General features: G+C 42.0%; 1 protein-coding gene across 6 annotated transcripts in view; it reads right to left on the bottom strand.

Annotated features, from left to right (window-relative positions):
• NYAP2 (neuronal tyrosine-phosphorylated phosphoinositide-3-kinase adaptor 2) overlaps positions 1-15,446 on the bottom strand; it is a 124,311-nt gene that overhangs the window by 14,260 nt on the left and 94,605 nt on the right. For all 6 annotated transcript variants that reach the window (XM_072344661.1, XM_072344666.1, XM_072344664.1 and 3 more), the window contains one exon: positions 11,096-11,199. In XM_072344661.1, the coding sequence (XP_072200762.1) occupies positions 11,096-11,199 (104 nt within the window). The remainder of the gene's footprint in view (positions 1-11,095; positions 11,200-15,446) is intronic.

Below are 15,446 nucleotides of genomic sequence, written 5' to 3'. Positions count from 1 at the left end.
GCTGGCATTCATACTTCTCCATATTTGGCATACACAGGATGTACATGAATAGCCACACATTTCTAGTGGAAGATTATGAACAAACACACATACATATACATAGGTATATAAACATACTATACATACATACATGAGTGAATATACATATTTATGTGCATACAGTATACAGACAAGATACTATACAGGTACAGTAAGTGCAATATACTGTATAAGGCTATACAAACATCAAAAGGTTCGGGTGAAATGGCAACAACCATAAGAAGAAAGCTTGGATGGTTTGTGGCAGTGCGGATGGTGGGTTTCTTGCTGATCTGTGTCGTTTTATGCATCAGGCACACACAGTTGGAACAGAAAACATGGTACAACACATTCCATTCAGATACAAAAAAGGTAAGACAAGTGAGAGTGCGTGGAGGTAACTGAAATGGGCACGAGCAGACAGGTAAGGTTGTTCTACCTACAGTACAGAATGGTTGGTTCATTTACAGAGAATGCCTATATATAAACCCATGCTTTCATGAATCCATGCCATTTTTAGTTCTAGTTTTCCTTTAAGAATATTATAAAATTCTTCCCCTGAGTTAAACATAAACACACACAGAAAAGAAAAAGAAAAAAAGGGACATTGCATGCTTCTGGTTTTGTTTTAATTAGTTTTTAAACCAAGGCACAACGTCTTTCGTAGTGGCTGCATCAGCATCTGACATAAACTTTGCAGTTGTTCTTGTTCTGGTTCGGTATCGTTCCTAATGTGACTAAACCAAAGCAAGTGTTTGCACACAAAAGGCTCAGAACAAGTTTTGAAGTGAATTTACAAGTTTTAGAAGAGAATGAGCAAATTTATGAGAAATGCCTTAAAGAAAGATTCCCTAAAGAGGAAGGAATGCTACCAAATGAAATCCTTCATAGGCAACTTATGGATGCTTAGACTGAAATCATTTCACGTAGCTACATTATACATTTAATATCAGGCTAAGTTTTAAATTGTTTCAAGTAGAACCATCTACGATGCTGTAGGAGCTGGAGAAGAACAACTTCCAGTACATTTTTAGCTTCTTGTAGGCAGGACAGAACAGTGATCTCACTGATTCTGCTTCATAAGCAGCAAGAGGTATAGCTTAATAACACTTGTTCTATTAAACATCATGACTTTTAAGGCTTTTTATCTCTCCATCTCATGGACTTTCTAAGTTTCTTATTAGTTCTAAATTTCTGAGGACATCACATTAATTTCTTCACCCTCAAGCACAACTCTGACCCTCAAAAAGGACTGGATGAAAGGGCTGTGCTTTGGCTGCCATCCCCATGTCTGAGCCCTCTTTGTGGGGCTTGAGAGACAGGCAGCCAAAAGTCCTAAAAGAGAAGGTATAAGAGTGAGCCCCATGGCTTCCTTTTGTCTAATCTCCTTACCACTTTCTTTCCTTTTTGTTGATATCAGCACCGCTTGTGCCCACTGTCTGCTTTGCCTTTAAGAACGCTGAGGATCTCCTTACTTTCCCTCACAATCTAGAATGTACAATGGGTTTGACCTGCCTGCTTCCTTGCCTCCTGCCAATGTTCTGAACATCTCAGCAGCTTCCAGTGGCTGAGTGTCAGTCACATGTGGAACAGCCACAGGCATTGTGCTGCTTCAGCTACTGCACCCTTCCCACATACTTCCCTGTTGAGCTAAGACTATTTCTTGCAGTACTGAATCACACTGTCCCAACTCAACATGGAGGTTAAATCTTCTTAAGACTGCTCTCTTTAAAGAAGTAAATGCCCAGATCTGAAAAACGACCAGGTAAAGGTAGCAAATAAACAACATGAAGGAAGTGAAAACTCCCGTAAGCATTTCATTCCTTCTCCAAGTATAATTGTATTTGAAAAGTTTCATCTATTTATATGAGGGAACTAACCTCTTTCTCTACTCTGCTGGCAAGCTTATAAAACCCATCCGAGCACAAGAGATCAGTATAAGAGAATGCAATATTCTGTCTCCCACTCTCCTTTGTCAAGTTGGAGCTTGAGGGGTGAGAAAAGGTATGCAGACAAAACATAGGCCTGGTGCTAGAGATTGCAAGAACTGCACACTCTGCTTCTGTGTCCAGTACCTTCTTTCTGGAGCAGTACACTTGCTAAAGCTGCCCTGCTTCCCTCAGTACGTCTCCTTTGTGCCCTACCCTAGAACTGCACATCCAAATGGCTGTGACCACTGACACCTTTGCAAAACCAGCAGGCACCTCAGAGAAGCCACTGCTGCTGTGCAACCACAGACCCGTGTGCTGTGCAGTGCCCCCAGCAGTTCCATGGGTCTGCAGCAGCACCAAGTTGGGGGGTAACATGGAGCACAGCCACCAAATCCTGCTCAGGCCTTGGGGCTGCACAGCACGCTCTTTCCCATGCTCTTCAATCAGCACTTGGCAGGGCAGGACCCAGGAATGCAGTGACCTGCTTCTGCTGCACGACCACACCAGCCAAATGCTGAGGAAAATGTTCTGGGACAGCAGCAGGGCTGTCTGCCAACAGAAGGCAGCTTTGACACATTGGCTTCTTGTGCCAATCAGTCAAGCATGCCTGGGAGGTGAGGGATGATGGATGCAGCAATTCCATCCCCTTCAAGGTTCGCATTTTTTTTTCTTTTTTTTTTTTTTTCTTCTTTTTTAATAAGAGTTCTCTGTTTGCAGTTTGTATATTTAGAAACAATCTGCGTGGCTTTGGACCCATGCACTGATTATGTAAGACCAGATTCAGGCTGCAACGCACCATACCGCGATGTGGAGCCGTCCCTACAACATTAACATTCTTGTTGCTGCTCTCATCCAACACGCTGTCAGTGTATTTAGCTGGACTGACGACAGCAGAATTTTGCTTTCGTGCACACGGCGTACTCCTCCTTGCAGGGAAAGGATGGCCTAAAGTAATGCACGCGCTCCCTCTGGTGGGCACGGGGCTCTGCTGCGCCCTGTGAAAGCACCAACAAGCTCAGAAATCCCTCCGGCCCTCAGCAGGCACAGTCCCGTAGCTCGGCATGACTCGGATTTTCACCATCGCTCAGGTCAAATCCAGCATCTCAATGGAGAAGCGGGGACGATTCACGTCCCAGCAGCGAGGGGCTGTGCCAGGGGTTTCTCTGCTGCCTATGTCTGTACTTGACTCCTCCTACACAGACCCTGACGACTTCTCCATGAGTGGAGAAGGACCCCTCTCTGTCAGAGGGACATTTGAGAAATAGGCACCATTTGAAATTTATTTTCTAACTAAATTTACCTTGTTTTCCAGTGTAAGACATGCAAATACATTTCATTCAGTTAGTGGCTTATAAAATGGAATACATCACTGCCGAAGATACAGTGGATTTTATTCCATACATTCTTTTGCACTTTCTAATTTCACAGTAAACCAAAGCTTAAGCAATTCCTGACAGTCAAATACGTACCAGCCCTATTCCCTTCTGCAGCTGTTTACTCTCCCATCTGTTACACCGGGCTTACAATTCCCTGGGGTAAGGACAGGATTTGTTCTACACATTGTTTACACACACAGGGACTTTATTTATGATACTTAGACAAATTTATTATAGACATGATTTATGACTCTGAGATGTGACTGTAGTAAATCCTACTGGCAGGTTTTGGATCTAGCGACTATCCCAAGCCTAATTAAAAGTGACGGTTAAACAGGAGTAATTAAGTCCCTTTAAGTAAATACCATCACAAGCCATCATCCAAAGTAACAAATGGCATATAGGAAGTGCAGACCAGAAATCCACGGGACTTCTGCTCACAGAGTGAGAGGCTAAGGGACTGCCCCCACATTGTGGACACACGTTTTGAATGAAGAAAAACATCAAGTAGCAAAAATGAACAACCACGATCCTGGCTCTGGGAGCACAGATACAGATCTCAGGCACTGTTTGAAGGGGGACATTTGGGATGTAAACACTGGGAGAAGAAAATGATTATCATCGTTCCATGAATTGTTTGAAGTATTTTGCTACCCTCCACCCAAAATGCATGGTATAGTTTCAAAGATTTTGAAAATGAGATGAAAGAAAGAGAGACAGAAGAGCCGTACCGGAGTGGTAATTAGCACTGCAGCTTGATACTTCTTTTGAATAGGAAGTTGGTACTGCTTGGCCCCTGAGATCTTTAGTCAGCACCCCAGGGGGGTCCTTAATTTCCCTCTGGCCCAGGGAACAGGTGTGACAGAGATTGGTTCTTTCATTGCAAAGCCCCTGCACTATTAAAACCATGAAAGCAGAATCATTTGGGGTTTGTGTTGGTTTCAGATGGTGATTCTTCAAGGACTGCATCCAGCAAGGTTTTACAGTACTGAGCAGTGGCTTTTATTTATGCCATTAGCAGGTACTAACTCTCTTACTAGTGCACCTTTTTTCTTCTGTTGCTGTTTTGCTGGTATTTGGGATGAAGGCCTGCAGAATTGTCCGTCTACCAGCAATTACTGTATTTTTCATAGACTGTAAGTTAACAAAACAAAACAAAACAAAACAAAATCCCTGCATTGATCAGACAGGGAACAGCATAGATTGTCATTTGTAGATGCTCATTTTTCAGCAGCAGAACCCGTTAAATGGGGCAGTCAGGCACCTGGCCCTGCTAAGAGGCTGACAAGCACAGGGTGTTTGCTGATTGCTTTGAATTGCAGTACAGTGGTGCTGGGAAAACAGCAACCTGAACTCGAGAGTCATGGAAGAGCACGGATGTATTGTTTGTGCTTGGAGTAACAGACACAATTTGCCAACTAAAGCATGATAATGCCGAGTCATTGGGAAGTTTTTTTGTCTAGGTGCCTGCAAAAATAATTACAGCCGCAATAGCAACAATTTAACCTTCTTGTATTCATTCATTAAAGGGTAAACACAATGCTTACGAAGCATACAATGACTATAATATGCTTTGTATACACAACTAAGGCCAGAGACGTTAAGAACTGAGTTTGTGATACTTAGTTGACCCAGAACAGCATTATTCATGCACTGAGGCATGAGACAAACGCCGAGCTGCTTGGGAGCGCTTCGTAACTGCCAAGACTCAACTCTAAATTATTTCTCCTCAGTTTTATTAATTCCTTTCAACGAGCTCATACAGCATTTAAACTACAGAGCATTGTTCTAGGAACGCTTCCTCAAGAATGATCCCCCAAGCTGCGCAGGTGACCCCACGCTGCACCTCGCCGCCGCCAGGGCCGAGCGGCTGCGCACCGCGGGGGGGGAGAGCCGAGGACGGGGGCCGCCAGGCGGCGCCATGAGCTCGCCCAGCGCCGCGCTGGGCAGGGCCGCGCCGGGCCCTGCTGGGCAAGGCCGCACTAGGCCGCACTAGGCCTCACTAGGCCGCAGCCGGATCCAGGCCTAATGCGCAGGCACTGTCATGCAACAAGGGTGTAACCACTGCCTGAATAATAAACAGAGAGATGCAAACGACAGAAACGTAAAAAAACAACAGTGTGTCTCCCTAAAGAGGAGAAACCTTCACAAACGTCTTTCAGCTGCAGATTGGAAGCAGTCATTCTGCTTTCTGTCTCCTTCCTGATTTAATGCACAGGAAACAGGAAACTACAACAGAAAAATCCTGGTATTTTGCTTTGAGGACTCTACAAAGCTTCGATTTTCCTCTCTTGGAAACAGCTTTGTTAGTGGGTTCATTCAAACGCAAAACATAAGTATCTAAACAGTTGCCCATCAAAGACACCAACTCAGCGTTATGGAGTGCCTACCTTAGGTGCAAGATGGTAATGACACAGTGAGGATCCCTTTGCAGCACTGTGTTGGGGCAGAGCACAGATGGTGAAGGCTGCCCAGCTTCATGAGGTGCTGGTTGTGCCCCTGCCTGGGCACCCTGTGCTGTGCTCCCTGCTGGGGGCTGCCAGGGCAGAAACGCAGCCCCAGCCTGCTGCAGGCTGAGGCAGATACCATGCAAGTAGTGAGCTCAGCTGCATTCAGTTGGGAATGGGCACAAAAAGCTCAGTGCTCATTTTGATGTGTGTTCTAGCTTTTTCTTCAACACAAGTTGAGACTCCTGAATGCATAGCACTCTGTATTTTTATTCCTTCTGCTGACTTATTCCTTCTGTTCTCAGGATGGTGTCTGGGTTTAATTTTCATCATCACTTTAAAGTTTAAGTCTTCTTTCCTTGCTAAAATTGGAGATAGGTATCAGTGCCCAGTCCTCCCCACAGGAAGGCAACAGGCCTTGCAGGCATGCCAGCCTTTCAGAAATGGGACAGCATGCTGCAAGGAGAAAGCAGGAGAGGAACTAGATTGCTGCCTTCACACTGAAAAGCGGGGAACTAAGGGGCAGCATGAGGGGAGGCTGCATGTTTGCAGATAAATACAGAGCTTTGTGGAAACAGCTAAAAAGAGGCTGTGCTTCAGCAGGAAAGCTGTAATACTGCCATCTTACTGTCAGGAGTTTTGTTATCAGAGGGTGTATTTTCTCTCAGGTTGTGGATCTCATAAACATATGTATCATTCCTTCAGGATGTGTTGTTATAACATGTACTATTCTGCTCATATGCAGCTTAATACACATGACTTTCCAACTGCTGCCTACATCTTAATGAAAATAAATTTCATTTTGCAAAACTAATTTGCAGCAAATAAGTCTAGAGACAGTTACATTGATTCCTTTTCCTTAAAATGGAATTCAGCATAGAAGTAACCTAGAGATTAGGTTTTATATGCATTAAGAATATAGATTTGAGATACTCTGCTATCCAGCAGGGGGACTTCCACAGTGTATATTGCTTGAAACATTTTCCTCTTTTGTAATGAGCATGCTCGAGATAAATGTGTGACAGGGATTTTTGAGCCCACCCATAGCACGTAATCTTTCCTTACCCTGAGATGAAGATACCGAGAATGATAGGAGGCAGGGAAACATCACTGTATTGCAGATGTATCTGTGGCTCCAAATCCTGCTTACTTTGCCCGTGAACCATTTTTTTCACTGCAGGTGTGCTCTGACATGCCTGAGCATTTGCCACTGCAGGGTGAAACACCTCAGCACGCCTGAGACAAAAGTCTTAGGCATGAGGCTCAGAGATTGCAGCAGTAAGGGAGATCGTTTATTCACTAAGGCATCCTGAGACTATATGATTTCTACTTCAGAAACCTCACTTAATGGTTAACTTCGACTGTACTCTGTCTCCTTGGGTAGAAACAAAAGACTGGTACTTGTTTGCACTTCAGTATAAAGGCCAAACTCAGATGGACTTCCACTGTTTCCAGTTTTATCCACACGCTTCTTGATCTCTAAGATCAAGATGTAACTTTCTTTACTTTCTAGAACATTTTCCTATTCCCTGTAGCTCTCTTTCACATTCTGTGATGCGTGGAACACTTCTCCACTACTTACATTCCCCTCTTCAGGATAAATATTTAGCATATATAACTATTTGTCACTTCCGTAGCTAAAAAATATTCTATGCTACTGCCATATTTCAGTTTTACACTCTCCAGTTGTCTTCCTTTTCTACTTAATTTCTTATTCTTTGTTCTTATGTAATTAACTTCAGTTCCAAGACAAACCTTTTTTTATCCTTCAGTTTAAATTGAGTCTTTTTTTTTTTTTTTTTTTTTTTTTTTAACTTAATCTAAGGTTACTTAGGCCTGGGGCCCCCAGTACAAGAAGGACGTGGAGCTCTTGGAGCGGGACCAGAGGAGGGCCACTAAGATGGTCAGAGGGCTGGAGCAGCTCTCCTATGAAGAAAGGTTGAGGGAACTGGGCTTGTTTAGCAAAGAGAAGGCTCTGGGGAGACCTCATTGTGGCCTTCCAGTACCTGAAAGGAGCATTTAAACAGGAGGGGGAACGGCTGTTCACAAGGGTGGATAGTGACAGGACAAGGGTGAATGGTTTTAAAATGAGACAGGGGAGGTTTAGGTTAGAGATTAGGAGGAAGTTTTGCACGCAGAGGGTGGTGATGCACTGGAACAAGTTGCCCAGGGAGGTTGTGGATGCCCCATCCCTGGGTACTCCATCCCTGGATGCATTAAAGGCCAGGCTGGATGAGGCTCTGGGCAGCCTCGTCTGGTGGCTGGCAACCCTGCACATAGCAGGGGGGTTGAAACTGGATGATCTTTGAGGTCCTTTTCAACCCATACATATATATATATATGTATACATAAGGAAAAAAAAAAAAAAAAAAGAAAAAGAAAAGATATACTTCCAGCAGCCATCTTTCAAAACACCCCTGCCATTTACCAGACATAATATAGAACAGCATGCTTCCTGTCTGCCTCTGCTTGTCTGTAACTGCTGGTGACTGCTGCACTACAGATTTCTAAATGTTCTCCAACAGAGAACAGCCAAATAACTTCTCTCTGCTTATAAGTCCTTTCTTTTTATTTATAAGTACTGTAACACTTACCATCCATATGCCATAAATATGTTCCATAACTATTAGCTAGTTAATCCTCACAACTCCTACACCAATAAACAAAGATGAATTTGAGGCATTGAGGAGTTAAATGGCAACAGCTACACAATTAGCCAGTATTTTACTGGAATTAAAATGTAGTTTTTCTCAACTTAGGCCTGTCTTGAATTATCAAGCATTCTCGCTATTCACACAAATCATTATGTAAGAGCTCAAATAAGTTAAATGTTTTGGAAAAACATTAGTTTGGGATCCTTGAAGATGTGAAAAAACCTATCAATCCAGTAAGCTGCCCTTTCCCAGATGCACTCCTCAATCTTGTATCCCTGTGACCATCAGCTGTGTCCATCTCAGCACAGAGGTGAATAACAGAGGGCATCCTCTTCTTTCAGAAAGACTAACTGCTGATTATGATGTAGTGAAGGAAACCAGTGTCAATACAATCAATAGCCACAGCACATGAAAACAAATACCCTGTATGCCACAATCTGTCAGACTCCGAATGGGCTAATGACCCGGGCATTTCCAAACACATTTCACCCATCATAGATTAACTGCACACTAAGATCGAGTGGGCGTAAAAGAAAGAAAACAATTGAAGCAATGTTTGTATATGCCAGAGAGATAATGAGACTTCTGTCTTTCCCCAGAATCAGGGTCAAACCACACCTTTATAAAATTATGCATTCATACTAAATGGCAACTTAATAGGTTAATAGCAAGCAGATGACAACTGGAGGGGAAGACTTGAGGGCAGAGACAGTTTTTACCAGATCTGTGGTTTTTCATGAAGACATGCCCATGCCATACACTCATTGTTCAATTAACAAGAACACCCTCTACAGTCACTTGAGAATTCCTCTTATCATCTTTGTTCTTTTCTTCTGTATGAAGTGAGGTGGAATTTTCCTCCTCAGTTTCAGTGAACCCTGGCTGCAGCTTCTAAGAGGCTCATTATCTCTTCTATCACATCAGCTTCTGCTTTCAAGGCTTATTGTTTAGCTTTTAATATAAACTGAGAGACTAAAATGCCTTCAAAACACCCAAGGTGCCTTTGCACCAAGTAGCCAGCAAATCATCATGTCTGCTGTGAGACTTGTTTTATGAAAAAAAATATACTGCTTGAGCACTGGGATACTCAACACCTTTGGAAGTACAATTACCTTAATTTCTTCCTTAGATTAAAAAAAAAATACTTAGTATTTAAATGGGTTATCATTCTGAATCTCTGTTATGGATTTGGTTTTATGTAAAATATGTTTCAGGAACGTGCAGTGCATTGTGTCCAGCAGGACTCTAAACCAATACAGTTTTGCCAGTCAAATAATACCAACCAATATGGATTAGGCTATGCAAATATGAGCTTCCTAACAAGTATTTTGTGCACTGGGTTGAGTAAATTGACCTTACTCTTCTGTTTTCTGCTTTGGCCAGGAGCTTCTCTTTAAGGAGCAACAATAAACTCACATAGGGAATTAATTGCAAAGTAGTCCCAAGGGAGTTTACCACTGAATTCTCATTGAAGTTCAGTAGGATTATGGGGACCAATTCCCCAAAAGCCAATCAAAAATTCACCATTTAAATAAGGGTGCTTGTGTGTGTTAGCATACATATATGTATGTGCACATATATACACGTATGTTTATGTCTGTACATATGCATACCCACACTCACATACAGTGATGAACAGTCCCATACACGTATACACAAGTGATACGATACTGGAGTGCTTTGAGCTTGACAGAAGGTATTCACATTATGTTTAAGTGAAACCTTTTCTCTCAATTACTACTCTCAGCAGTTAGTTCTGTCAAACTAATAATACAGGTCTGCGCAGTGAAATGATACGGTATTGGTATTAGCATATAAAATAAAGGTAAGTATAGGTTTCTAATGTCTTTAATTCTTTTCTGTTTTCTCTCTATTGGACAAATTTGCCAAACACTTCAATTTCTTTTTCAAGGGTCTGTGTAGCATCATTGTTTTTGATGGGGAAAAAAAACAAAAACAAGTATATCTGTTTAAGATACAAGGATCATTTAACCCCTGGTTCAGTTTTCAGTTCCTAACAATATACAATAAACATAACTACAGCAGACTATTTAGTAGTCCTTTAAGCATTACATGGCCTCTAGTTGAAGAGAGTCTAGCTGCCTTAACTGAACAAAACAACTTGCTGTAAGAGCAGTTTTCAGGACAGTGATAAATCACAGTGTAATACAATCATGCACTGAGCTCAAAACAAATATAAGACTGGCACAGATATTATAGTACAACTGGGAGAAGTCAAAGGTATGTACAAGTCATTGACAAACATTGGTGCAAGTGCATTAGACAGGACATTTAAAAGAAATTTACACTTAAACATAGATTAAATTTATCAAAGTTTGATAAATTTTAAAGACAGTAAAAAAGTACAGAAAACATGAAAAAATAAAAAATCCAGCAAATTCATACAGTACAGGTTTACTACATTTATATTACAGAATGAAGACAGAAAAGGATACAAAGAATTAAAGGCAAAGAAAATTCTCCTGGCCACACCCAGTGGAATTTCATTGCCAATGAGAGATGCGCACACACAAATGCACGCACACGCACAGAAAATAAAGACAAGAAAACAAAAAATCATCTACTGTAACAAATGACAGACACAGAGGTGAGAAACATTTGGCATGTTGCAGCACATGAAGTCATTCCCGATTGGCTAACGATGGTACCTGGCTCGGCTGAAGATCACTGGCTTGCCTGAGCGGAGTAACGGACGGAGGAGGCACACCTGATGTGGACGCAGACCGACCTAATCTGCAACTTGCTTTAGGCTCTGGGAAAGAAAAGAAAAGCCGATGAGTGGGAAGCTGGTTACTGCTGCATTAACCGAAGCATGGTGCACCCACGACTCCCTTGAAATGGAAACTCCAGCGTTGGATTCTAGTTAGTCTTGTGCACTTTGATGGATCATGAAAAGCTGAGCTTAGAAGAAGGGATACTAGGACAAAACCTAATGTCACAAGGTTCATTCCTTTCACTCTAGTGCCTCTGAAACTGAAGCATACATTATAAAACAGCAAACAGTCTGGAAGCATACCAAGAAGACCCTGTTGCCCTCCTTTTAAGGAAATAGTATATAAAAGCAGCAAGGATACTATCGTATTTCAGGATTTGAATGATACCAAAAGCTCTAGGAAATGTGATGGCAGCAACTTGAAAGACAACGCAAGAGGAAAGCAGAGAAATCAGAACTTCAACAATGGCAAATTCCAAACTCACTTTCCCAGAACTGAGGTGATTACAGAAGCTTTCAATTAGAAGGGAAAGTTCAATTCCAGAGAAAAACTGAACAGAATCTACATGGTTATTTCATTCTCCTCCTGTTGTACATGAAGGCAGTTCTCAGAGGGCTCCCCACTGGCCTCTAGTGCATGTTACTTCTGTTAACATACTGACATGAGGCTGATCACGCAGCTCAGGAATCCTGGGAAGTTTGTGTCTGAGTTATGCTGATACCAGTGTGCTACCCAGCAGTGTTCAGCATCCTACATCTTGTCTAGAAGAAACCATCTTTTTTCTAAGAAAAGAGTCTGCCTGTTTCTGTTTGAGGAAAGTCATTGTCCCCATGCTTCCTGTTTATTACTGAGCAGACAAATCCTTGCAACCATGGCTTTTGGCTCAGATGAATGTGTTCATTCTCCCCACATTTATAAGCCTTCCTCCTAACCCTGCGCCTGTCTTTCCTATTTAGGGGGTAATACTGAGACCAAGGACACTCACACTAAGCAGACCTACTTTGTACAATCATGGACTTTCAATTTCTAGCTGAAATAATAGTGCTTTAACATGAATAACAAGTAACTATAATACCATGCCTCCTCACAATGGGTTGAAAGAATTTCTCTTATTCAGCCTCGCGTTTTCAAGAAGAAAGGAAAGATTTATGCCTTCTGCAATCCAGGTTTGCCTTTGAAGACCATCTTTTGCTTCTGTCTCCCTGAAATATATTTTCTCACGCCACATTTAAACTGCTGCTTTGTCTCTGTGTGTTTTGTCTTAATATCTCTCTCCCGTGTGAATCTGTAGCATCATCACTAGCCAGTGGTTGGGCCAGTGTTGAAAAGGAATAAAACTGTCCACAACTATCGTGTCTTTAAGGTCACTTGGTGCATCTTGGAAACTCGAGGACAGCTGACAGGTCACGCCACCTACCAGCAGTCTGCTGAAATTTGTCCTTCCAGTCTCTCTGATGCTTTTTCATTGTTGTCTTAAATGCTTATTTTTATAGGGATTCAGAATTCAGTAGAGTGTGGAGAAGAGCTATCCACTTAAGCTGAAGCACTTAGACCAGTGAAAGCATCTGTACGGGTGAATATTCATCAACTAAATATTAATACATTGGTTAACATCCAGCTGGCTGAGCAGCAAAAATATTTATGCTGTTTGACAAATGCATTATTCAATTCACTCATTCCTAGTCAGTCTGTAAACATACCACGAGTCAACACGGCAATAAGCACAAGGAAAGGAGCAGAAAGATCTCCCCCATAACCTTACATTTTGTACATAATCTGTTGTTTTGCTTTTTTTTTTTTGGATTTGGGTAGTTATTTCAAGAGTTTGATTGTATTTTTGTTCAGCTTTCACACCGTCTGTGTGCCAGATAGCTGTTTCCTTCAGTAATATAGAAATAATAATGGGTCTCTCTTCCCTCCTGGAATTTTTCTGGGATTTCAGAGCGAGTGAGACGAGGGCTTTTTTAGTCATTATTCCCCCACTGCTAAGCAGGGGCTGTTTTTGCTGTGACAAGCAAAATCAGACACTCAACGTGTCTAAAACTCCAAGGCACTGTCTGCCATTGCTTCTGAGTTGTTTTCTTTACTTCTGAAAAGCAGAGAAAGGAGTCATAATTTCCCATTTGGATATATGTTCAACAGCAAAAGATCACTGTTTCCTTGCCAAAGAGATTCCTTTTATCTGGCATCAAAGAAACAAAATCTATCACACGCAGATGAAGGATTACTTCCTTTATCTCCCTGTAATATATTTTACAGTATTTAGGAAACTATTGCAATTTCCATGGTGATCCTCATCAAGAGCAGTTTCAGAGACTGTTCTATCCAGATGCATATATTTTTCAGTTCAGTAAGTTAGGTTATGCAGTGAAAGGGAAATGGTTCCTTTAATAGCCATCCCACTGGTCTCTCTGGGAATATTTTTAGACCAAATACTTTATTCTACTCTAATTAGTGCTCCGAGTAACCTCTTCACACCACACACTGCTGTGGAATAAAACAACAACGTTAAGCACTGTTTATCACTAGCAGTGATGCCAACTCTGATTTGCATTCTGCAGCAAGTTATTTTTCAACTGGACATTATCGTACTGGGGTTAACTGGATGTTGAATACAATGCTCACTTCAAATAACTTCTACTTTGGGCGGACTAAAAAACAAAAGAGATTTTATTAAGTAATTTTGTCTACTGTCTGGTCACATTCAGTATCTTTAGCGCTTGGTTTGTGTTTTAAATGGCCAGTTCAGCTTGTCTGCAAGATCTGCATACCAATACAGATCCTGATTCTGGAATGAAAAAGAGTTTTAATATTTCCTGCTGAGAACGCTGAAGGAGGAACAATTCTGCCAACAAATCTCAGGCATGGTTTCTAGCATTTGGTTTGTGTTTATATCATGTGGATGATATTCAGACAGCTCACTATTAACATCTGAAATGAACAGTCTTGAGAACATGTGAGAAGTCTCTCCTGTGACTGCAGTACACGGTGTGGAACAGGGCACAGTTCTATCAATCAGACTGATGAGCACACGAGGAAGGCTCTGTAGATGTCTGTCCTTCAATTTGGACCCAGGCTCCATGACAGGCCTAGTTAAAACACCTCTGGTTCCACACTGGTAAATCTGATGTGGCACCTCAGCTTTGTGCTGCACTTCATTGTGAGAATGTATCCTCTAGTTATAAAGCAGAACTGCCCCAAAGAGTTCCAGAGACTCCACACTGCAACCACAACTAGGGGGCTTTTGCCATTGCTGTAAAGCCACTCATATGCTGACAAGGGCTAGCAGCCTACTGCCAAGGTAGGGAATTCATGGGCATATGTCTAAGTGCTTTACTGGATTTGAGCCAGAGGATGCAGTGCACTTTAGCAACCATTAAAGATGCTTGTTGCAATCAGTGGGCAGCACAAAGACTGAATTCAGCAGATTATTCAGCCTAGCTACCTAGCTGCTCTTGTAGATTTTATCTAGTTAGTTTATTCATGAAAGTGTTCATAAGATTCAGTTGCTATATTTCACTGAAGAAACTCCTGTGGTATTATTTTGCACAGCTTCAAATGACAGTTCCCTCAGACTGTGTCATTTTATGAAAGGCACACTGCTCACAAAGAGCCTGAACCAGGAGCCAGGTGCTGATGCAGCACGATGCTAGTAGTGGGTGGCTGGTCAGCTGTGTGTCAGTCTCTGGTCATGTCCCCTGCTATGTCACCCACAGCAGCTAGGAGATTCCCAGCAATCCCAGTGGTAGGGAATGAACCAGTGTGGCCAGCTGCACTGGGAACAGCATTACTGGATTCTCAGGTTTGAAGCTGGGTCCTGACAAGGCCAGCAAGATGATGAGTGAGCTGACAGCTCCCAGAGGACAACATTAAGGGTGAACATTTTAGGAGGAAATACCTAACACAGAAATATGAACTTTCTAGTCACAAATATGACTGCCTTCAAATTGTGTACTTAATTCTTTAAGAACTCACATAAATGACCTGTTTTCCAAAACCTCAACAAAATGCTGTCATCTCAGCTATAGCTGCAGAAGCTTGGTGGCTTGCATTTGGGGCAGAGAGAGTTGTTGGATTTCACTCAACAAAGCAGAATGCTGAGAAGGGACAAGATTTTATGGAAATATTTTCTATCAGTTGTACAGCAATGTGTTACGGCTTTCTATATTCTCCAGAAATACAACAGCTCTGCACAATTTTTATTTTTGGATCTTAGCGGGCAGAGTTCTTTTATCCATCCAAGGAAGACTTCATTCTGCCTATCCTAATCTTAATTCAAAAAAAT

The sequence above is a fragment of the Excalfactoria chinensis genome, chromosome 9, assembly GCF_039878825.1.
Source record: "Excalfactoria chinensis isolate bCotChi1 chromosome 9, bCotChi1.hap2, whole genome shotgun sequence".
In the NCBI taxonomy this organism is placed as follows: Eukaryota; Metazoa; Chordata; class Aves; order Galliformes; family Phasianidae; genus Excalfactoria; species Excalfactoria chinensis.
This window is presented reverse-complemented; position numbering and strand designations above follow the sequence as displayed.